Here is a 24,959-nt window from a genome sequence, read left to right on the forward strand (position 1 = left end):
CCCCAGACTGATGAGTTTTGTGTTAGCAGAAGAGCCAACATCGTGTTACGAGTGGAGGCCGAAATGCACGCGTTTTAGCTCACGCAGGCTGGCGTGAGGAGGGAAGAACTATACTGACGCGAGGTCTGGAACATGACAAGGAATGAGAATTCAGAAAGCGGACGTAATTAATTTCATACTTAACTTTAATCCATAAACGATGAACGTCGCTCTTGACGGTACACGATTGACAATATTATCTGTCCAGAATACATTCTGGAAAATTGTACTTATAGTAACTGAATATGGCGCCTTGCTAGGTCGTAGCTAATGACGTAGCTGAAGTCTATTCTAAACTGCCGTCTCTGCAAATGCGAGCGTATGTAGACAGTGAATCCTCGCTAGCAAAGTCGGATGTAGAACTGGGGCGAATGCTTGGGAGTCTCTTTAGAATAGAGCTGCCGTGTGTCGGCGCTCGGTCTGCAATCACTAATAGTGGCGACACGCGGGTCCGACGTATACTAACGGACCGCTGCAGATTTAAAGGCTACCACCTTGCAAGTGTGGCGTCTGGCGGTGAGAACCACAATGAGGAATACGAAGAAATAGTCGAACAAGTGTATTGTAAGCCACTTCTGTCGCAGATGGATTAGGTTTCCTTGAGATTCTTCCGATGAATGTCACCGTGGCATCTGTGTCTCGTATAATTTGTTTTACGTGGTCATTCCACTTTAGGGCACTCCAGGTGGTTACTGCTAGATATTTATGGTAGTTACTGTTTACCGATAAATGTCACTAATAGCGCAATCGTACAGTAGTGAATTTCTTCGTATATCTTTGCCCAGTGGCGAGCGACAGCTCTTGCACCAGTCCTCGACACACTGTAGCTCTTCTTGCAATTTGCCACAACCTTCTGGCCTTGTAACCTTGTATAGGAAACCACATCATCGATGAGCAGCCTCATGGAGCCAGCTTCAGTCAATGAAATGCTTAATAATCCGACTGCGCTTCGTAAACAGTGACCTAATATCGCTATAAATCTACAATAATATTGCTACACCAAGACGAAATGCAGATGATAAACGGGTATTCATTGGACAAATATATTATACTAGAACTTACATGTGATTACATTTTTATCCAAGTTGGGTGCATAGATCCTGAGAAATGATTACCTAGAACAACCACCTCTGGCCGTTATAGCGGCCTTGATACGCCTGGGCATTAACTCAAACAGAGCTTGGATGGCATGTACAGGTACAGCTGCCCATGCAGCATCAACACGATACCATAGTTCATAAAGAGTAGTGATGGGCGTAATGTGACGAGCTAGTTGCTCGGCCACCAATGACCAGACGTTTTCAATTGGTGAGAGATCTGGAGAATGTGCTGGCCAGGGCAGCAGTCAAATGTTTTCTGTATCCAGAAAGACCCGTATAGGACCTGCAACAGGCGATCCTGCATTATCCTGCTGAAATGTAGGATTTCGCAGGGATCGAATGAAGGGTAGAGCCACGAGTCGTAACACATCGGAAATTTAACGTCCACTGTTCAAAGTGCCATTATTGCGAACAAGAGGTGACGGAGACGTGTAACCAATGGCACCCTATGCCATCACGCCAGGTGATATGACAGTATGGCGATGACAAATTCACGCTTCCAATGTGAGTTCACCGCGATGTCGCCAAACACGGATGCGACCATTATGATGCTGTAAACACAACCTGGATTCATCCGAAAAAATGACGTTTTGCCATTCGTGCACCCAGGTTCGTCGTTGAGTACACCATCGCAGGAGTTCCTGTCTGTGATGCAGCGTCAAGGGTAACCGTAGCCATGGTCTCCGAGCTAACAGTCCACGCTGCTGCAAACGTCGTCAAACTGATCTTGCAGATGGTTGTTGTCTTGCAAACGTCCCCATCTGTTGTCTCAGGGATCGAGACGTGGCTGCACGATTCGTTACAGCCATGCATGCGGATAAGATGCCTCTCATCTCGACTTCTAGTGATACGAGGCCGTTGGGATCCAGCACGGCGTTCCGTATTACCCTCCTGAACCCACCGATTCCATATTCTGCTAACAGTCGTTGGATTTCGACCAACGCGAGGTGAAATGTCGCGATATGATAAACTGCAATCGTGATAGACTACAATCCGACCTTTATCAAAGTCGGGAACGTGATGGTACGCATTTCTTCTCCTTACATGAGGCATCACAACAACGTTTCACCAAGCAACGGCGGTCAACTGTTTGTTTATGAGAAATCGGTTGGAAACTTTCCTCAAGTCAGCACGTTGCAGGTGTCGCCACCGGCGCAAACCTTGTGTGAATGCTCTGAAAAGCATATAATTTGCCTATCACAGCATATTCTTCCTGTCGGTTAAATTTCGCGTCTGTAGCACGTCAACTTCGTGGTGTAGCAATTTTAATGCCCAGTAGTGTATATGGAATGTGGCAAAATCTTGCCGCCTTACAATACAGTACTTTGAGGACATGACCTAGCAGAGTTTACCTGTACGTCGGCAACACGTTAGTTGTCCGGTTTCAGGGACGTGAAAAGCTGGGAGAATTGTTGGACAGCATCAACAGCATACATGACAACATCAAGTTCGTGATGGAGGTAGAAACAGAAGGTGCCTTACGGTTCCTTGGCGCTCTCGTCTGCCGTCAAGAAAATGAGTGTCTCAGCCACAGTGTTTACGAGGGACCCACCCACACGGAGCGGTATCTGCACGCCAACTGTAACCATCCGTCGGAGGAACGTTCTGTTTTGGGAACCTTGGTGCATCGAGTTGAAATCGACTCAGATGCTGAAAACTTGCTGAAGGAACTGAACCACTTACGGAAAGTATTACCCGGAAGACGGCTGCAACAATTGCCAATTTCGCAAGCCATATTTCCGAAAACACGTAAGCATGAGGATCCCCAGGTTGCGTTTTTGCCGATCGGTGGCTCGGTACACCTACTTGTACATCCACATAGGTAATCTGCAAGCCAAAGTACGGTGCGTACCCTGTGCCACTATTAGTCATATCATTTCTTGTTCCACTCGCAAACAGAGCAAGGAAGAATCTACTATCTGTAAGCCTCGGTATTACCCCTAATTTCGCGTACCTTATCTTCGTCGTTCTTACGCGTAATGTGTGTTGGGCGCAGTAGAATCGTTTGGAAGTCAGCTTCAAATACCGGTTCTCTAAATTTTCTCAGTAGTTTTTCTCGTATATAACGTCGCCTTCCCTCCAGTGGTTCTAATTTGAGTTCCCGAAGCATCTCCGTAACAGGAACGTGTTGTTCGAACCTATCGGTAATAAATCTAGCAACCCGCCTCTGACCTGCTTCGATGTCTTCATTCAATCTGACGTGTGAACTACTTTTTGTAAAATTCACTGAGTAAACAGAAGTCGACTATTCTCCTTCCACATGACAGTTCGCACACGTTCGTTCCATTTCATATTGCTTTACAGCGTTAGGCCCAAATACTTAAATGACTTGACTGTGTCAAGTAGCACACGAGTAGTTTCACCCCAACATTGCAGGTTTATTCTTCTTAGTCATCCGCAGTAGCCCACATTTATTGACATACAGAGCTAGCTGCCATTCATGACATAAAATAAAAAATTTGTGTAAATCCTTTTGTATCTTCATACAGTCACTCAAATTCGACATCTTATCGTACACCATAGCATGCTCAGCAAAGAACAACAGATTGCTGCCCACCCTGTCCGCCAAATCATCTGTATATAGAGAGAACAACAGCGGTCTTGTCATAGTTCCCAGTGGCAGTCCTGATGATACCCGTGTCTCTCATGAACACTTGCCATCGAGGACAACACATTGGATTCTGTTACATAAGAAGACTTTGAGCCATTCACAGGAAAGGTTTGCCGGTTCCTCTAGACATAAAATCGAATCAGTCTTCAGGGCTTCAGCAAAAATTCGACAACTCATGAGGACTGTGAAGGACGATGTAGGCCTCAGAACGCCAGGATTGTATGACATACTGGGTGGGTGTGGACAGTTTCATGTCGGACGGGCTGTGCGTGTTACTGAGCAGCGCTCTGTGGTCTAGGTTTAATACAGTACAATACCCTGTATATGCAACGGAAGCCTCTTCAAGTTACCTGTCTCATTTCTTTCGAAAGGATTTGGAAAAATGCTCTTTTGTTTTTCGTCGTCAGTCTTCTGACTGGTTTGATGCGACCCGTCACGAATTCGAGCTCCGTCCGTCATCGGTTACTTTGCTGCTTCAGTAGCAGAACTCCTTGACTTCATCTATTTCATAACGACCAACCTTGATGTTTAGTTTCTTTACTTTGCTGCTTCAGTAGCAGAACTCCTTAACTTCATCTACTTCATAACGACCAACCTTGATGTTTAGTTTCTCGCTGTTCTCGTTGCTGCTACTTCTCATTACTTGCATCTTTCTTCGATTTACTCTCAATCCATTTTCAGTACTCATGGCATTGTTCATTCCATTCAGCATATCATGTAATTCTTCTTCTCTTTCACTTAGGATAGCAATGTCGTCAGCGAATCGCATCATTGATATCCTTTCATCTCGAATTTTAATTACACACCTGAAACATTCTTTTATTTCTATCGTTGCTTCTGCGATGTACAGATTCAACTTAGGGGGGAGGACTACATCCCTGTCTTACATCCTTTTTAACGCGAGCACTTTGGTCTTGGTCGTCCACTCATGTTATTCACTCTCTGCTCTTGTACATATTGTATATTACACGTTTCTCCCTATAGTTCATCCCCATTTTTCTCAGTGTTTCGAACATCTTGAACGATTTTACATACTTCCAGTTCGACCAATCTTATCAACGAATCTTGAATTTCCTCTAGTCTTGCTTCCATTATCAACCGCAGTCAGAATTGCCTGTCTGATGCTCTTACCTTTTATAAAGCTAAACTGATCGTCATCTAGTACATTCTCTACTTCCTTTTCAATTCTTCTGTATATCACTCATGTCAGAAACTTGGATGCATGAACTGTTGAGCTGATTGTGCGATAATTCTCACACTTATCAGCTCTTCCAGACTTTGGTATTGTGTGGACAGTATTTTTCCGAAAGTCAGATGGTATATCGCCAGACTCACATACACTCCTGGAAATTGAAATAAGAACACCGTGAATTCATTGTCCTAGGAAGGGGAAACTTTATTGACACATTCCACGGGGTCAGATACATCACATGATCACACTGACAGAACCACAGGCACATAGACACAGGCAACAGAGTATGCACAATATCGGCACTAGTACAGTGTATATCCACCTTTCGCAGCAAATGCAGGGTGCTATTCTCCCATGGAGACGATCGTAGAGATGCTGGATGTAGTCCTGTGGAACGGCTTGCCATGCCATTTCCACCTGCCGCCTCAGTTGGACCAGCGTTCGTGCTGGACGTGCAGACCGCGTGAGACGACGCTTCATACAGTCCCAAACATGCTCAATGGGGGACAGATCCGGAGATCTTGCTGGCCAGGGTAGTTGACTTACACCTTCTAGAGCACGTTGGGTGCCACGGGATACATGCGGACGTGCATTGTCCTGTTGGAACAGCAAGTTCCCTTGCCGGTCTAGCAATGGTAGAACGATGGGTTCGATGACGGTTTGGATGTACCGTGCACTATTCAGTGTCCCCTCGACGATCGCCAGAGGTGTACGGCCAGTGTAGGAGATCGCTCCCCACACCATGACGCCGGGTGTTGGCCCTGTGTGCCTCGGTCGTATGCAGTCCTGATTGTGGCGCTCACTTGCACGGCGCCAAACACGCATACGACCATCATTGGCACCAAGGCAGAAGCGACGCTCATTGCTGAAGACGACACGTCTCCATTCGTCCCTCCATTCACGCCTGTCGCAACGCCACTGGAGGCGGGCTGCACGATGTTGGGGCGTGAGCGGAAGACGGCCTAACGGTGTGCGGGACCGTAGCCCAGCTTCATGGAGACGGTTGCGAATGGTCCTCGCCGATACCCCAGGAGCAACAGTGTCCCTAATTTGCTGGGAAGTGGCGGTGCGGTCCCCTACGGCACTGCGTAGAATCCTACGGTCTTGGCGTGCATCCGTGCGTCGCTGCGGTCCGGTCTCAGGTCGACGGGCACGTGCACCTTAGCCGACCCCTGGCGACAACATCGATGTACTGTGGAGACCTCACGCCCCACGTGTTGAGCAATTCGGCGGTACGTCCACCCGGCCTCCCGCATGCCCACTATACGCCCTCGCTCAAAGTCCGTCAACTGCACATACGGTTCACGTCCACGCTGTCGCGGCATGCTACCAGTGTTAAAGACTGCGATGGAGCTCCGTATGCCACCGCAAACTGGCTGACAATGACGGCGCCGGTGCACAAATGCTGCGCAGCTAGCGCCATTCGACGGCCAACACCGCGGTTCCTGGTGTGTCCGCTGTGCCGTGCGTGTGATCATTGCTTGTACAGCCCTCTCGCAGTGTCCGGAGCAATTATGGTGGGTCTGACACACCAGTGTCAATGTGTTCTTTTTTTCCATTTCTAGGAGTGTATTTACCGTCTATAGTAATCGTTTTTTTGCCACTTCCCACAATTAATTTAGGAATTCTGATGGAATTTCATGTATTCCTTCTGCCTTATGTGATTTTTCAAATGCTCTTTTAATTTCTGATTCAAATACTGGATCCCCCATCTCTTCTCAGTCGACTACAGTCTCTTCTATCACATGAAATTTTCCACCTCATAGTGCCCTTCAACGTACTCTTTCCACCTATCGCCTCTCGCCTCTGTATTTAACAGTAAAATTTCCGCTGCATTTTTTATTTTACCACCCTTGCTTTTAACTTCTTCGAAGAGTCTTTTGACTTTCCTATGTGCTGAGTCAGTCCTTACGATAATCATTTCTTCTTCGATTTCTTCACTTTTCTAGTGCTGCCATTTTATCTTAGCATCCCTACACTTCCTGTTTATTTCATTTTTCAGTGAGTCGTATTCCTCCATTCCTCAATACACACTAACATTTTTAACTCTTTCTTTCATATATGAAATCAAGTATTTCTCCAGTTACCCATGGTTTCATCGCAGTTACCTTCTTTGTGCCTATGTTTTACTTTCCAACTTCTGTGATTGCCGTTTTTAGATACGTCCATTCGTCTTCAACTGTGCTGCCTACTGAGTTATTCCTTATTACTGTATATATAGCTTTAGGGAACTTCAAGGGTATTTCGTCTTTCCTTAGTGCTTCCGAATCCGACGTTTTTGCCAATTGATTCGTCCTGACTTATGCTTCATACTACTATTTTTCATCACTGCGACTTGTGATCGTTTTCTGTATCTGTTTCTGGCTGCACTTTTCATTCCCGTATCTGATTTAGGAATCTCTGCCTGACTGTGATGCAATCTAACTCGAATCTTCCTGTATCAGCCGACGTTCTCCAAGTATACCTCATCCTTCCTGTGATTCTTGAACAGAATATAGGCTATTACTAGCTGGTATTTATAACAGAACTCAGTTAGTCTTTCTCCTCTCTCATTCCTTGCACCAAAACCAAATTATCCTGCAACCTTTTCTTCTACTCCTTACCCTATAACTGCTTTCTATTTACCCATGACTAGCGGATTTTCCTCTTTCAATATTGCCATATACCCTCTCTATCTCTTGACCTTCAGCTTGCGATGCTGGCATGTATACCTGAACTATCGTTGTCTGTTTTGGTTTGCTATCGATTCTGATAAGAACAACGCTATCACTGAACTGTTCACAGTAACACACTCTGTGCGCTACCTTCTTATTCACAACGAATCCTACTCCCGTTATACCATTTTCTGCTGCTGTTGATTCTACCCTTTATTAATCTGACAATAAATCCTCGTCTTCTTCCCATTTCACTTCACTGACACCTACTATATGTCGAATGAGGCTTTGCATTTCGCTTTTCAGATTTTCTGCTTTCCCTGCCACGTTCAAGCTTCTGACATTCCATGCCCCGACTCTTAGAACGCTATACTTTCGTTGACTGTTAAATATTTTTTCCATGGTCACCTCCCCCTTGGCAGAACCCCTGTGGGAGGACCGAATGGGGGACTATTCCGGAATCGTTTTCCAATGAACAGATCATCATGACAGTTCTTCAATTACAGGACAAGGCCACATGTCCTCTGGACACACATTATATGTTTTTAATGTCGCGGTTTCCACTGCCTTCTGCATCGTCATGCCGTTCATAGTTGCCTATTCTTCCGTCTTTAGGTGCAGTTTACCACCCCAAGAACAAGAGAGTGCTCTGAAACTCTGTCCGCCCCTCCACCTTCTTTGACATGGCTGTTGGCAGAGTGAGGGTGATTTCTTATGGCGGAAGTTTTCGGCCGCCAATCCTGATTAATAATCGAAAAGTAAGCGGTGCCGGGTTTGGAACCCGGGACCACAGACGTTTTGATTATTAATCAAAAACGTCTGTTTATATCAGAAAAAACTGTGTTGCCATACATTGCTTATTGTGACAGAGCGTCTAGCTAATAACATGAGTTACTGTCTTACCAAAAAGAGTGCTCTCTGACTGACTTTCTAGGATACAATCCCAAATTCGATATTTCATATACTTATCTTGGCAGTCACATTAGTACCCACAAGGTCAACCCAGGCTCGATGAACGCTCCGGTTTCACCAAACATGCTGCCACAATACTGTGTATACACCGTCCATGAGGTACGTGAATCCGACCAACAGCTGATTAATGCCTGCTTCAACAACAAGTGCACCCACTGTTTGCCCTTGAAACCAATCAGACACGCGATTACGCGCCACCTGCTAATCACGTACATCCGTTTAATCTACGTGCTGAAACACAGTCAACGCTCTTACAGACTGAGACCTCTTTGCGTGGCTATCACCCAAGACGAAACGATATCACACATATGTAGAGTGTGAAAAACTGTGAGTCGAATGAGTGAAATAAAGTATACTGAATAATAAATTGAGATAGAGATTTTCTGAAGTATGTCGTGTTGCCTATCATTTATCACAATTATACTAAAGTGCGAAGATAGCGGGAGACTGTAGAAGCAGCAATTGTATGAATTAACTAAATCATGACAGCAAAAACGTATGCTATCAACAACAGTGTTTCATAGAAAGATGAAGTCGAAGTGTGTCTTAGATACACTATTCCTGAAGAACACTTGTTACTACCCACCTATCGAAACAGATACACATAGGTTGAAATCCAGGTCCGGCACGCAGTTTTAATCTGCCACGAAGTTTCAGATCAGTGCACACTCCGTTGCAGAGCGAAAATTCATTCTGAGCTCTAATACCAACAAAAGACAAGAACTCCGAAACAGGTAACAAATCGGTAATTAGAATATCAGCATTGGCGGCCGAAAACTTCGAGCATAAGAAGTTACCCTTATTCTGCCAACGGACTCGTCAAAGAGGGCGGAAGAGCGTACAGTGGTTCAGGGCACTTGTCCCTGGGGTGGGAAATTTCCCATAAGGCCGGAAAAACCAGCAGTGATCAGCGGCAGGAGAATGAAGTAGGCAAGGCATACATCTGCATTAAAGACAAATAACGAGCTTCCACAGGACATGTGGCTAGTTATTGAAAAAGTGTCATAATGGTCTTTCCATTGGCAAAAGATTCCAGTATATGAAACTTTCTGGCAGATTAAAACTGCGTGCCGGACGGAGACTCGAACTCGGGACCTTTGCCTTTCGCGGGCAAGTGGTCTACCGTCTGAGCTACCCAAGCACTTCTCACGCCCCGTCCTCACAGCTTTACTTCTGCCAATACCTCGTCTCCTACCTTCCTAACTTTATAGAAGCACTCCTGCGAACCTAGCAGAACAAGCACTCCTGAAAGAAAGGATATTGCGGAGACATGGCTTAGCCACTGTCTGGGGGATGTTTCCCGTATCCCGAGTTCGAGTCTCGATCCGGCACACAGTTTTAATCTGCCAGCAAGTTTCACATCAGCGCACACTCCGCTGCAGAGTGATAATCTCAGTCTGATTCCTGTATAGTCCCCCATTCGGATCTCCAGAAGGGGACGGCAAAGTGGGAGGTGGCCATGACAAGCAGAAAGGATAACGAACTACGAGTCGGGGCGTGGAATGTGAGAAGCGTGAATGTGGTATGGTAGCTAGAAAATCTGAAAAGGGAAATGCAAAAGTTCAAGCCAAATACAGTAGGGATCAGTGAAGTGAAATGGAAAGAAGACAAGGATCTCTGGTCAGACGAGTATTGGGTAATATCAAAATCTGCAGAAAATGCTGTAACGGGAGTAGGACTCGTTTGAATAGGAACGTAGGGCAGAAAGCGTGTTACTAAGGACAGTTCAGTTATAGGGTTGTTCCTATCAGAATCGACATCAAAGCAACACCGACAACGCCAGTTCAGGTATACATGCCGACGTCGCAAGCTGAAGATGAGAAGTTGGAGGAAGTGTATGAAGATATTGTAAGTTTAATACAGTGTGTAAAGGGAGATGAAAATCTTATTGTCATGGGGGACTGGAATGCTGTTGTAGGCGAAGGAGTAGAAGAAACGGTTACAGGAGAGTATCGGCTTGGGATCAAGAGTCAGAGAGGAGAAAGACTACTTTTGATCTGTAATGAATTTCATCTAGTAATAGCGAATCTTCTGTTCAAGAATCACAAGAGGATGAGGTACACTTGGAAAAGGCCTGGTGATGTGGGATGATTTCAGTTAGGTTACATCATAGTCAGAGAGAGATTCCAAAATCAGACATTGGATTTTGAGGTGTAACAAGGAACAGTTATAGAATCAAATCACACTGTAGTAGTGATGAAGTATAGGCTGAAGTTAAAGAGATTAGTCAGGAAGAATCAATGCACGAAGAAGTGGTATACAGAAGTGCTAAGGAATGACGAGATACGCTTGAAGCTATCTCAAGCTAGAGATACAACGACGACCCTAAAAGGGGCAATCACAGAAGATGGCAAGAAAGACATAGGTACAAAGAAGGTAACTGCAAAGAAACCGTGGGCAACAAAAGAAATGCTTTAGTTGATCGATGAAAGAACGAAGTACGAAAATGTTTAGGAAAATTCAGGAACAGAGAAATAGAAGTCGCTGACGAATGAAATAAATAGGAAGTGCAGGGAAGTAAGACGAAATGACTGCATAAAAAAGTGAAGAAATCGAAAAATAAATGATTGTCGGAGGGACTGTCTCAGCATAACAGGAAAGTCAAAACAACCTTCGGTGACATAAACATCAAGGATGGTAACATTAAGACTGCAACGGTAATTCCACTGTTAAATGCAGAGAAGAGAAAGGGTAGGGGGAAAGAGTACACTGAAGGCCTCTATGAGGAGAAAGATTTGTCTGATAAAGGTAGTACAAGGAACATGAGTTGGTCTAGAAGCGATAGGTGATCCAGTATCAGAATTATAAGTTAAGAGAGGTTTAGAGGACTTCAGAACAAATCAGGGAGAAGGGATAGATAAGATTCCATCAGAATTTCTAAAATTATTGGGGGAAGTGGCAACAAAACGACTATTCAAATTGCTGTGCACAACGGATGAGTCTGGCGACATATCATCTGACATTCGGAAAAATATCAACCACACATTTCCGAAGACTGCAGGAGCTGACAAGCGTGAGAATCATTGCGCAATCAGATTAACAGCTGATGCATCCAGGTTGCTGACAAGAATAATATACAAAAAAATCTGAAAAAAAGAACATGCTAGATGACGGGCAGTGTAGGTTTAGAAAGGTAAAGGCACCAAAGAGGCAACTCTGACCTAGCGGTTGACAACGGAAGCAAGACTTAAGAAAAATCAAAACTCATTCGTAGGATTTGTCGACCTGGTAAAAGCGATCGATAATGTAAAATGGTACCAGTTGTTCGAAATTCTAAGAAAAAAAGTAAGTGTAAACTACAGGTAGAGACGGGCTATGTGCATTATGTACAAGAGCCAAGAGGGAATAATAAAAGTAGACGATCAAGAACGAAGCGCTCGTGTTAAAAGGGGTGTGAGACAGGGACGTAGCCTTTCCCCCCTACGTTGAATCTGTAGCAACGATGGAATTAAACAATAGGTTCAGGAGTGGAATTAAAATTCAAGGTGGAAGGATATCAATGATATGATTCGCTGATGACATTGGTATCCAGAGTGAAAGTGAAGAAGAATTCATGGTACGCTGAATGGAATGAACAATCCTATGAGTACTGAATATGGATTGAGAGTGCATCAAAGAAAGACGGAAGTAATGAGAAGTAGCAGTAACGAGTACAGCGAGAAACTTAACATCAGAGTTGATCGTTATGATGTAGATGAAATTAAGGCATTCTGCTACCTAAACAGTGAAGTATCCAATCACGGACGCAGCAAGAAGGACATCAAAAGCAGACTAGCACTGGCAAAATGGTCACTCCTGGCCAAGAAAAGTTTACTATTATCAAACAAAGGCCCTAATGTGAGGAAAAAGTTTCTGAGGAAGTACGTTTGGAGCATAGCATTGTATGATAGTGGACTATGGACTGTGAGAAAATCGGAAGAGAAGAGAATCTAAGTATCTGAGATATGGTGCTACACACGAATTTTGAAAATTAGGTGGACTGGTATAGTAAGGAATGAGGAGGTTCTGCGCAGAATCTGGAGAGGAAAGGAACACGTGGAAAAAACTAACAACGAGAAGGGACAGAGTAATAGGACATCTGTTAAGACAGAGGGAGCTGTAGAGGACAAAAACTGTAGAGGAAAAGATTGAAATACATCCAACAAGTAAATGAGGACGTAGTTTTGAAGTGCTACTCGGGGGTGAAGAGGTTAGTACAGGAGATGAATTCGTGAGTTCCCGCATCAAACCATACAGAAGACCGATGACTCGAAGTCGAAGAATATACAATACAAAAATCGTTGTTTCATATGTGGACAAAGCCTAAAACACAAAAGGAGTTCGTATCCGGGTAGTGAAATAATTACGTCGATTTTAAAATTAAGTAACAGAAGTTGTAATACGTACTAGATGGCCCAAATTTTTGCTACAACACATAGTAAAAGAGATTTGGAGAACTGATATCTGAGAGAAAACCGCGAGTGATAGTTCAGCCTCGGAATCGGTGAGGAGTCTCTTTCCGTCCCCTGCCCCCCTCGTTTCTCTTCCAACAATGGCCATTTTATTCACGACGTGTGAGAGTTGTCTCTTAAATCTGTGTAGTTTACTGTAGTGGACTTGCGTATAGCGCAGACTCATGTTTGTATTTTATGGTGATGATGAGAGAAAAGAGAAAGTGAAATCCGGTGCCAGCGCACAACCTACTCAGCTCGAATATCAGCAAGCTTACCGTTCCCATCTGACAATGAATCACCACCAACAGTGTCATATCCCCTCACTCCTTAAGAGACTGCGAAGAGGTCAGGAACACTGGCGACGGTTTAGTGATAAGAAATTTCGCGCCATCACCTCTTGTGTCTTTGCAGGGCAAATACTGTTGCTGGAGATTTTTCTACTACCAGCCTTCGAACCGGCTACCTGTGTGTCCAGTGCCACCGGCCGCACCTACGTTAGTGACCTCGAATAGTTCTGAAAGCAACAAAATTATCTCCCAAAAAATAACCGGCATTGTTCATACAGTAGAAAGGTTCAAAATGATTCAAATGGCTCTGGGCAGTATGCGACTTAACTTCTGAGGTCATCAGTCGCCTAGAACTTAGAACTAATTAAACCTAACTAACCGAAGGACATCACACAAATCCATGCCCGAGGCAGGATTCAAACCTGCGACCGTAGCGTGTAGTAGAATGTACAGGTGTAATTTCATTTGATTTGTTCAAGAATGCTTTCATGACATTTCCGTTACGGACACTTTGAAAACCACACACTAATGGAGTCGCCCATTTCGCCTATGGTATCTTTATTTTACGAGTTTTTAATGTGAATCCATAACGACTTGAGTTTATTAGGACCCTCCGCTTGTCAGTCTTCACATTAGTGCATAAACATGTTTTATTAGCACCTAACGCTGTGATATGACCGATGAACATACACGTCTTCATATTTGTTTTTATTTAGTCATGATTCTTGGATGTAGGCTTCGTGGAAATGCAGTGTATGTGCAGGTTGTACACCTAACATTGGGATGAATTTTTAAGAATAAATGTTCGTGGTATTTCATGAGATCTCTCGCTAAAGCAAATATTACGCGCACTGCTCTTCTTGGAATCTTCTGCATCTCCTCTATTAATCCAATCTGGTAACAGTCCCAGATTGATGAACAATGATCAAGAATCGGTCGAACGAAAGTTCTGTGAGCTACCTGTTTCTTGGACTCTTACAATACGTCTGTATGTGGTACCTGCTTTTCCTACAAGCAGTTTAATGCCAACTTGAAACATTATATTGCTCCTGAAACGTAAGTCCAGATATTTTTATGGCAGTTACACTGGTTGACAACCGATCTTGTAGTTGAGTGGTGCTGGGTTACACTTGTTAACAATACCTCAAGCGTATCACAAAGCCAGTCCGATATTCCAAAAACGCGTATTTTATTCACAATGCGGAAGCACATCTAAACACTACTGCAAGTCAACGAATAATTTATACTTCAAGTTACCTCTACGTTTTTCCAACTTTGGTGTAAATTACAATTTAATTATTTCACATGCAGGTATAAAATTTTATGGAGATCTGGCTACGAGTAATCTTAAGTAAAGTCCAGTCGTGGCAACAAATCGTCGAGGAACTCAAGCTGCTGTTTAATTGAATGACCTTTCGTGTGACCCCTAATTAACTCTAATGAGCCACAGTAAATTTATGCCGCTACGTTTTTATCTGTCTAGTAGCTACAACACGAGTTCGGTTTTCAGGCTTCAATCTCGATATTTAACACTGCAGTCGCAAACTCTGTAGATATGCTTACCTGTGATAATAACGCTTGCAGGTACATGTTTTTCGTTACAGTAGCAAGCATGTAACACATATTGTTGTGGTTGGCAGGAGAGCCAACACAGGGTTACTAAAGGAGGCCGAAATGCACGCGTTTTAGCTCACGCAGGCTGGCGCGAGGTCTGGAACATGACAAGGGGAATTAGAATTGAGAAAAACGGACGTAGCTGGTGGAATACTGAACTTTAATCCATTAATGACGAACGTCGCTCTTTATGGTACATGATTCACAATATCAATAGTACGGATACTGGCGCCTTGCTAGGTCGTAGCAAATAACGTAGCTGAATGCTATGCTAACTATCGTCTCGGCAAATCAGAGCGTAGAAGTGAGTGAACCATCGCTAGCAAAGTCGGCTGCACCACTGGGCGAGTGCTAGGAAGTCTCTCTAGGCCTGCCGTGTGGCGGCGCTCGGTCTGCAAATCACTGATAGTGGCGACACGCGGGTCCGACGTATACTACAGGACCGCGGCCGATTTAAAGGCTACCACCTAGCAAGTGTGGTGTCTGGCGGTGACACCACACATATCGCCTAATGTTAACAAACTTTCACGAGAGTCTTATGCTATGCTCTCAGTCTGGTCGTAAAAACCAGTAACAGTAGGAGTATTCATATTTATTTAAACGAAAAATTATTCCCACAGCATTCTGTGAATAATTATCTAGCATTCAACTGTAGTGCTGATTTCTGATATCCCGTCTACAACATTGCTCTAAGTAAAGCAATTAGTCTGTGAAGGCTTTTGATTACAAACAACGCCACATGTTTCAAAGTGTGGACATTTCTGGAAGCATAACTACATCCCATTAATAATTTAGATAATGTTATTAAATCTAACTCAGTGTTAGTAAAAATCAGCTCGGCTTATATACTTCTTGCAACCAAACAAATTATTCCAGAAATGTTGTGAAAGTAGCTGGGTAATTAAAAAGCGAAAATCGCAAGTTAACAGGCAACTTAATCTTCATTAATTTTGATTTATTGAAAAGAAGAGGACAGTGCCAAGCGTGGGAGACTATTTATGTAGAATCCAGTCTACTTTCTTTAGATATTTAGTTGATTAAAATGGCTTGTTGAACCATGGATGGACTTGTGGCCCCCGCTTTGCTGTGACCAAGTGAGCTGCCAAGACTTATCTTCGACCCAACTGAAAGTCTGAATCTGCCAGTACTTTCTGTCATGCATTCCAGTTACACCGAACATTTATTGCGTAATTTTATAGATTAATGTCACCAGGAAATAATGGAACATAACCATAGCCTAAGAATTATTATTGCATCTATCACCCCACCGTGAGGTGTACGATTCACACAAAGTTTCTGAAACATTAAAATGTTTAACAGACTGGCAACCGAAACGACAATCTGAATGTTCTTACCAGCTGAGCTATCCAGGCACGATATACTGCTTGCACCACACCTTCAATCTACCCTTAGCTGTTCTCTTACTTTCCATATTTCACTGAAACGTTTGATAGTAGCACTGGAGATTGATAACTACTGCCCTTGGCTTATTTATATTATATATGCATTGTACCATTTAAGCAGTGACTAACTTATATAATATAAATGTAGTATTTCCCACTATAGGTGATAACATGATTTGAATTACAATATTGCTTTCTGTTCAAAAATATCCTCAGTCTAATAGGAAAAAGTTTACTAAGAAAGGCAATGAAGAATTTTTTTGGAACGAAATGGAGTTCAAAGAAATTTAGTTTCACACATCACTTATTCAATAAAACGACCTACTCTAGTCCTTGATTTACAACTCCAAAAAAAGGGAATGCGCTAGTCTCTTCGTATATCAGCTGGGAAACTCCCATGTTTCCCAACACGTTTTTAACTTCCACAATGATTATGATTGTCATAACAAGCCTCCCTCTTCTTCAAGATTAGTCATCATCGATATATCTTTCACACACGGATATTAAAAATCGCAGGAAACAAATGGAGTGCCAAGACAATCAAATGATTAAAGGTAAAGTGCAAAATGGTTACAGACACAGTGATGTTAAATAATCACAAAATTGATAGGCCCTTACGTAAAACCTTTTTTAGAGTACACGACTCTACACATCGTTGGATCCCATGTACCTTCGAAACCCGGTGACGTACACATCCCGTTCACTTTATATTTCTATTTGAAATGGCCACGACTGATGTCCTGTTCAATACAGTCTACTATGTTAGCTTCCCCATTCGACTGGCACACCCTGCTGTCCACCAGTAACAATGTATGCATTACTCTGTCAGATAAACGGATCGTAACAAAGATGTCTAACAAGTATTTTATTGATTCCAACAATTTAAATATCCCGTGCCGTATACAGGATGTTCGGAGTGAGTACACAATATTATGAATAGGGATCCATGTCCGGAAATGTACCGTTTCCGCTCTACGACGGTTTGCAATTCAGATGTGTAAAGCGCCATTTCCACTGAGTGAAAGAGAGAAACCTCTTTCGTTACTTGTCGTGAAGTGCAACAGTGTACATGACGATTTTTACTGCCGCTGAATCTTCGTCAGGAAATGTGCTTTCAGCATGATGATGTACAACCTCACTTAGCACGTACGACTGGGGTACATCTCAAAATTGGTATAGTGAAATATGGCCAACCTTGTGGCCGCCTCGATCGCCGGATTTAAGTGCTATGGGCTGCTTTTTGTGGGGTCCTACACAAAATTTAGTTTACGAGATTCCTGTAGAGACAAAACAAGAGACATCAGGTGGGATGGAGTGTGTATACCAGAAGACTCTTCGCCACTAAAGTGTCTGTAACACCGCTAGTGGTCGCCACATCGAGCCGCTGTTGTAATACATCAGTACTGTTCTGTACGTACACTAGTTGGGTTCTTTTGTTATGAAATAATGCAGACACGATCTGTACCAGGGAGGTACGTGAGGGCAATATTATGGAAATGGGAGAGGACATAGTTAAAGATGAAAGGGAGATATGTGCTGTGTGAAGGATTGTACAGAGCTCTGAAGGACGCATGTAGAAAAAAATGCCTCGGGAGTAGAAAACATTACGATAGAACTACTAACAGCCTTGGGGGAGCCAGCCAAGACAAAACTCTTCATCTGGTGAGCCAGATGTATGAGACAGGCGAATAACACTCAGACTTCAAGAATAATGTGATAATTCCAATTCCAGAGAAAGCAGGTGTTGACAGGTGTGAAAATTACCGAATCATCAGTTTAATAAGTCACGGCTGCAAAATACTAACACGAATTCCTTACAGACGAAGGGAAAAATTGGTAGAAGCCGGCTCGGGGAAAACAGTTTCGATTCCATAGAAATGTTGGAACGTGTGAGGCAATACTGACCCTACGACTTATCTTAGAAGAAAGATTAAGGGAAGGCAAACCTACGTTTCTAGCATTTGTAGTCTTAGAGAAAGATTTTGGCAATGCTGACTGGAATACTCTCTTTCAAATTCTGAAGCTGGCAGGGGTAAAAAATATGGGGAGCGAGAGACTATTTACAATTTGTACAGAAATCAAATGGCAGTTATAAGAATCGAGAGCCACGAAAGGAAGCAGTATTTGAGAAGGGAGTGAGACAGAGCTGTAGCCTATCCCCGATGATATTAAATCTGTATATGGAGCATGCAGTAAAGGAAACAAAAGAAAAATTTGGAGTAGGAATTGAAATCCATGGAGAAGAATGATAAACTTTTAGGTTTTCCAACGACAATGTAATTCTGTCAGAGACGTCAAAGGACCTGCAGGAGAAGTAGAACGGAATGGACAGTGTCTTGAATGGAGGGTATAAGACGAACATCAACAGAAACAAAACGAGGATAATGGAATGTAGTCGACTTAAGTCGGGTGACGCTCAGGGAATTATATTAGGAAATGAGACACTTAAAGTAGTAGATGAGTTTTGCTATTTGGGGAGCAAAATAAGAAATGATGGTTGAAATAGAGAGGACATAAAATGAAGACTGGCAATGGCAAGGAAAGCGTTTATGAAGAAGAGAAATTTGTTAACATAGAGTATAGAGTTAAGTGTCAGGATGTCGTTTCTGAAAGTATTTCTATGGAGTGTAGCCATGTATGGAAGTGAAACATGGACGGTAAATAGTTAAGATAAGAAGATAATATTAGCTTTCGAAAAGTGGTCTTACAGAAGAATGCTAAAGATCAGATGGGTACATCACATAACTAATGAGGAGGTACTGAATAGATTTGGCGGGAAGAAGAATTTGTGACACAACTTGACAATAAGAAGTGTTCGTTTGGTAGGACACGTTCCGAGTCATCATGGGCTCACCAATGTAGTATTCGAGGGAAGCGTGAAGGATATAAATCGTAGAAGGAGACCAAGAGATGAATACACTACGCAGATTCAGAAGGAGGTAGGCTGTAGTAGTTGCTCGGAGATGAAGAGACTTCCACAGGATAGAGTAGCGTCGAGAGTTGTATAAAACAAGTTACCGGACTGAAGACCACGACACAACAGAGCAATGTGAACACGTAATGTTCAAGTATTAATAGGAACAAATGTGTCTAAGTGATAAATGGATGTTTCGTCATATTTCCTTTCGAATTGTTACCTAATGATTGTACTGCTTCAGGCCTAATTTAGTTCCTCCAACATTTGAATTGAAACCATCGTAGAACGGAAACAGTACGTTTCAGAACATGGGTTTCTATTCAGAATATAATTTACGCACTCCCTTCTTCAAGGCCTATATAAGTTGGGAAGGGGGATTTCCAGACACCTTGTATATAGTACATACATAATTTTCTTATGCATATTCGTATATTACTAGCAAACCCCACAATACTTCGCAGTTGCTTAATATGTATGCGAACTGGACACATATCCTAAACTCCTTCCCGCCACCCCACCCCCCCCCCCCCGCCCTCCCACTCTCTCACTCTCTCTCCATCTACTCCTCTCTCTGAACATTTCCCTCAGACATAATATGTATGTGTTTATAAACTAAAACTGTATAGTCTATGTTCGTCCATATGTTCGTTAGAATAGCTTGTGAAAATCTGACGTATATTGGCTAAGAATTTTTTGAGATTATTAACAACAAGGTTTCCCTATTCTGTATTACATATACATTATTTTACATTTATGTTATACATAAACATTACACATGTATTATAATACACATACACTCCTGGAAATGGAAAAAAGAACACATTGACACCGGTGTGTCAGACCCACCATACTTGCTCCGGACACTGCGAGAGGGCTATACAAGCAATAATCACACGCAAGGCACAGCGGACACACCAGGAACCGCGGTGTTGGCCGTCGAATGGCGCTAGCTGCGCAGCATTTGTGCACCGCCGCCGTCAGTGTCAGCCAGTTTGCCGTGGCATACGGAGCTCCATCGCAGTCTTTAACACTGGTAGCATGCCGCGACAGCGTGGACGTGAACCGTATGTGCAGTTGACGGACTTTGAGCGAGGGCGTATAGTGGGCATGCGGGAGGCCGGGTGGACGTACCGCCGAATTGCTCAACACGTGGGGCGTGAGGTCTCCACAGTACATCGATGTTGTCGCCAGTGGTCGGCGGAAGGTGCACGTGCCCGTCGACCTGGGACCGGACCGCACCGACGCACGGGTGCACGCCAAGACCGTAGGGTCCTACGCAGTGCCGTAGGGGACCGCACCGCCACTTCCCAGCAAATTAGGGACACTGTTGCTCCTGGGGTGTCGGCGAGGACCATTCGCAACCGTCTCCATGAAGCTGGGCTACGGTCCCGCACACCGTTAGGCCGTCTTCCGCTCACGCCCCAACATCGTGCAGCCCGCCTCCAGTGGTGTCGCGACAGGCGTGAGTGGAGGAATGAATGGAGACGTGTCGTCTTCAGCGATGAGCGTCGCTTCTGCCTTGGTGCCAATGATGGTCGTATGCGTGTTTGGCGCCGTGCAGGTGAGCGCCACAATCAGGACTGCATACGACCGAGGCACACAGGGCCAACACCCGGCATCATGGTGTGGGGAGCGATCTCCTACACTGGCCGTACACCTCTGGTGATAGTCGAGGGGACACTGAATAGTGCACGGTACATCCAAACCGTCATCGAACCCATCGTTCTACCATTCCTAGACCGGCAAGGGAACTTGCTGTTCCAACAGGACAATGCACGTCCGCATGTATCCCGTGCCACCCAACGTGCTCTAGAAGGTGTAAGTCAATTACCCTGGCCAGCAAGATCTCCTGATCTGTCCCCCATTGAGCATGTTTGGGACTGGATGAAGCGTCGTCTCACGCGGTCTGCACGTCCAGCACGAACGCTGGTCCAACTGAGGCGCCAGGTGGAAATGTCATGGCAAGCCGTTCCACAGGACTACATCCAGCATCTCTACGATCGTCTCCATGGGAGAATAGCAGCCTGCATTGCTGCGAAAGGTGGATATACACTGTACTAGTGCCGACATTGTGCATGCTCTGTTGCCTGTGTCTATGTGCTTGTGGTTCTGTCAGTGTGATCATGTGATGTATCTGACCCCAGGAATGTGTCAATAAAGTTTCCCCTTCCTGGGACAATGAATTCACGGTGTTCTTATTTCAATTTCCAGGAGTGTATATGTAATACATTTGTAGCCTGTGTCTTGTTCATTAGGGTACCGGTTAAATATCTGAGATATATCTGTGAATAATTTTCGAAGAGTTTTGGAACTATGTTTAACATTATATATAACTATATATTTACAGATTATATGTATATTTAGAGATTTACATACTATGTCCGTCTGAAAGTTCATTAGAGAATCGAGTAAATTTGAAGTGCATCGGTCAGGCACTTTTGAAAGTTTTTCTACATTAAATGTATATTGATGTATTGTATACATTAAAATATATGTAGGCTATGTTCGTCCATTCATTCATTACAGTATTGTGTACAAAAGTTTCCATGATTTGTGTTAAGACTGTTAACGAATCACATGTCTTTATGTAATCCTATAGGTAATTATAGCATACGCAAAATGTTTCTTAATTTTATATCACATTCCAGCAATATACAGCCTTCAGTGTTGTACCTACTTGTAAATTATCACTATCTTCAGAGGGCTGTGCCTCCGTGGCAGAGAGAGAACATATACTGAAAGACACGAAATTATGTGTGCACTGTAACTGCAGTAAACAGTGTCAAGTGCATGTAAGTAACGGTAGTTAAGTAGAAATGAATAGCCAGCACAGGACAGACTCGCGCGGAGAGCTGCGTCAGACCAGTCTTCGGCCTGAAGACTACGACAACGACACATAAAATTAACATATTATACAAGCATTTCTGACCAGCAATATGACGAATAAGAAAGAAAAAACATTTGCGAGCCTAGGGAGCCTTCCTTCGACATTGAAATAGCAAATAAGTTGTTAGCATAAAGATAAAGTAAACATACAAGTACTTTACAATATCTATAAGTGTAAGTGTGAGGAATAAAATTGGCAAATCGCTAAAGACCAGATCATGTTACAAAAGACATAGGCAGCGTTTCAGCTCATCACTTTTTGTTTAGCACTTACGACGAAAAACGGATAGACCTGAAGGGAAATATTAGTGATAAAAGTATAAGTGTATTATATATCAGATTATTTAACCGAAGAATAAGAAAAGATTAAGACTGAAAGCAATGATAAACAAAACAACATCGAAAGTGATGAATAATCGTATAAATGAGAATGATGATTTGATGATCGTTAAACTGGAGACGTAAACGCAACAGCAGGATTTGGCGATATCTCGGAAGATTAAGATGGCTGAGAGACAGGAGAATGGAGACATGAGGCTCAGAACGACGTATCCTAAGGTAGTGTCTTTTCTTGGAGAAAATAGTAATAGTATTCGCTTGGACGCGGTGTTCTATGGTAGAGAAACATCGTACAGGATATAACTGTAGGAGGTGAGAGAAACCTGTTCGAAACAGTTATCCAATGAAGAATCTGGTTACTGCCATAACAGACAAGAATAGTTAACGTCTTGCTTGAAGTGCAACCACGGCGGCGGGACCGGTGTCACATAGAGTCAAAAAATTATCTAGGATCTTGGAATTAGTATCAGTATCTAGTAATATATTCTTGTAAAAGTGGACACCAATGACATACGCAGTTAACATGCATCTTTTCATATCTTGATTAAAAACTAAATGCCTTCACTTTTTCTTCTGACGTAAGTCTCAATATGCCGTCATAATTGTGGTAAACTTAAAAACTGTTTTCTTTCCTTGTGTTGTTGATAAAAAGCAGCACAAAAAGTGTATGATACGTATTCATCACTGTATGCAAATTCAGTGACGCAACTTCCCTTTCCAGAAAGGATTTTCGCTATGCAATGGAGTGTGGAAACATACTGCCAGAATAGAATTGTGTGCCAAAACTGGACTCGAACCAAAGGTCTCTGCAAGTGTTCCAATTCGAATCCATTCCCAGCATGTAGTTTTACTCTGGCAGGAAGGGTCAACTTATTTTTCTTACAGTCTGTAAGTCTTCACCGCGTCAACGGTGGTTTCTGTGTGATCCTATTACACTGGAGTAGAAATTTACAAACCGACCCTGCTTTTTAGTTACACATGCACCTGTTGCTGTTGATGGATATGCGTTTATACTATGTTGCGTCATGCTATTATTGGTTGTACCTGTCCATGCTTATGTAGAAATCAGTGTGAGACATGGTTCTTTAGTCTTATAAAATGTTCCTACTGATGCTGAATGAAGACCCAGTGTAAGATGTGTGTCTTTGTTACTTTCAGGTGTTCCTTGTGGTGTTCCTGGCGTCAGCGATAGCTGATCCTGAACCTCACGACCAGTACGGCGGCTACCAGGGTGGTTACGATGGCACCTATGGAGGTGGTTATGATGGCAGCTATGGCGGTGGTTATGATGGCAGCTATGGGGGTGGTTATGACGGCAGCTATGGCGGTGGTCAAGGGGGCAGCTATGATGGCTACGCTGGTAGAGGCGACCACGTAATTTACTAGCTCAGCTGCTCACAGTCTGCTGTCACTCTGAGACCAGACATTACCGACGTGTTTCTAGGATTCCATGCGACATCATTCTGAGTACACGATATTCGGCTTTTACTGTGCTCTCAATGTCATAGTGGAACAGGACGTCTTACACCTACCAATGACCGTTCCTGTTGCTTCACAGTGTGCCAAAGTATTTCCCACCTGTTCCAAGCTGGGCATCTGAAGTCACAGACGGACACTTCCCATGTTTATCAGCCTCGGTCTCAACTTACCCTCCTCTACGATCCTTTGTGTCAAAATTCTCATTGAAGATGTTCTATTCTCGTAGTTAGTATTCCTAAGTTAAAGTAATAAATGGAGATTCAGACAAAAGACTGACTTTTATTTCAATTGTGTCCTTTAAATTTCCAATTCTTCTCAAAGGGCACCTGCAGCTGTGTAAGTCCATTTTGCAAAATGAAGAAACAGCAAAACAGCTGTCAAAACCACAATCTTTTAGTGTTCACGCGACCGACTTCGAAACCCTTAAAATGCCATCATCTAGTGTAGAAAACTAAATCACTTAATCGTCCGAAGCAGTCCTCACCCACTGTTGTAAAGGAATCAAAGGTTCCGTGTCAAAAGAAACCTTTGCATGACAACATTGTAATGAGGATGACCTCAGATTGTTAAGTGATTTTATTTTTAATACCAGATGATAGAACTTAAAGTTTCCCCAAAACGGCCTTGGTTTAAGCAACGGTAATGCGGTTTCTTCATTGTACTAAATGAACACTGAATTTCTCGCAAATGGAGTATTTCTACAAGCAGAGGGAAATCTAAGAAATTTAAAGGACAATAATTAGTGACATTTTATGTTCAATATCGTAATAAATTCCTGAATCCCAAAAATTAGTACAACTTTTATACACTGAAGCGCCAAAGAAACTGGTATAGTCATACATATTCAAATACAGCGATATGTAAACAGGAAGAATATGGCGCTGCGGTAGGGAACGCTTAAATAAGACAACAAATGTCTGGCGCAGTTGTTAGATTGGTTACAGCTGGTACAATGGCAGTTTATCAAGATTTAAGTGAGTTTGAACGTGGTGTTGTAGTCGCCGCATGAGCGAAGGGACACAGCATCTCCGAG

At 43.3% G+C, this 24,959-nt stretch overlaps 1 protein-coding gene across 1 annotated transcript in view; it reads left to right on the plus strand.

The window, feature by feature from the left end:
• LOC126267860 (uncharacterized) overlaps positions 1–23,833 on the plus strand; it is a 31,251-nt gene extending 7,418 nt beyond the window's left edge. Inside the window, exon 3 of the mRNA XM_049973170.1 lies at positions 23,606–23,833. Coding sequence (XP_049829127.1) covers positions 23,606–23,833 — 228 coding nt within the window. The remainder of the gene's footprint in view (positions 1–23,605) is intronic.
• Positions 23,834–24,959: the final 1,126 nt, after the last annotated feature.

The sequence above is a fragment of the Schistocerca gregaria genome, chromosome 4, assembly GCF_023897955.1.
Source record: "Schistocerca gregaria isolate iqSchGreg1 chromosome 4, iqSchGreg1.2, whole genome shotgun sequence".
In the NCBI taxonomy this organism is placed as follows: Eukaryota; Metazoa; Arthropoda; class Insecta; order Orthoptera; family Acrididae; genus Schistocerca; species Schistocerca gregaria.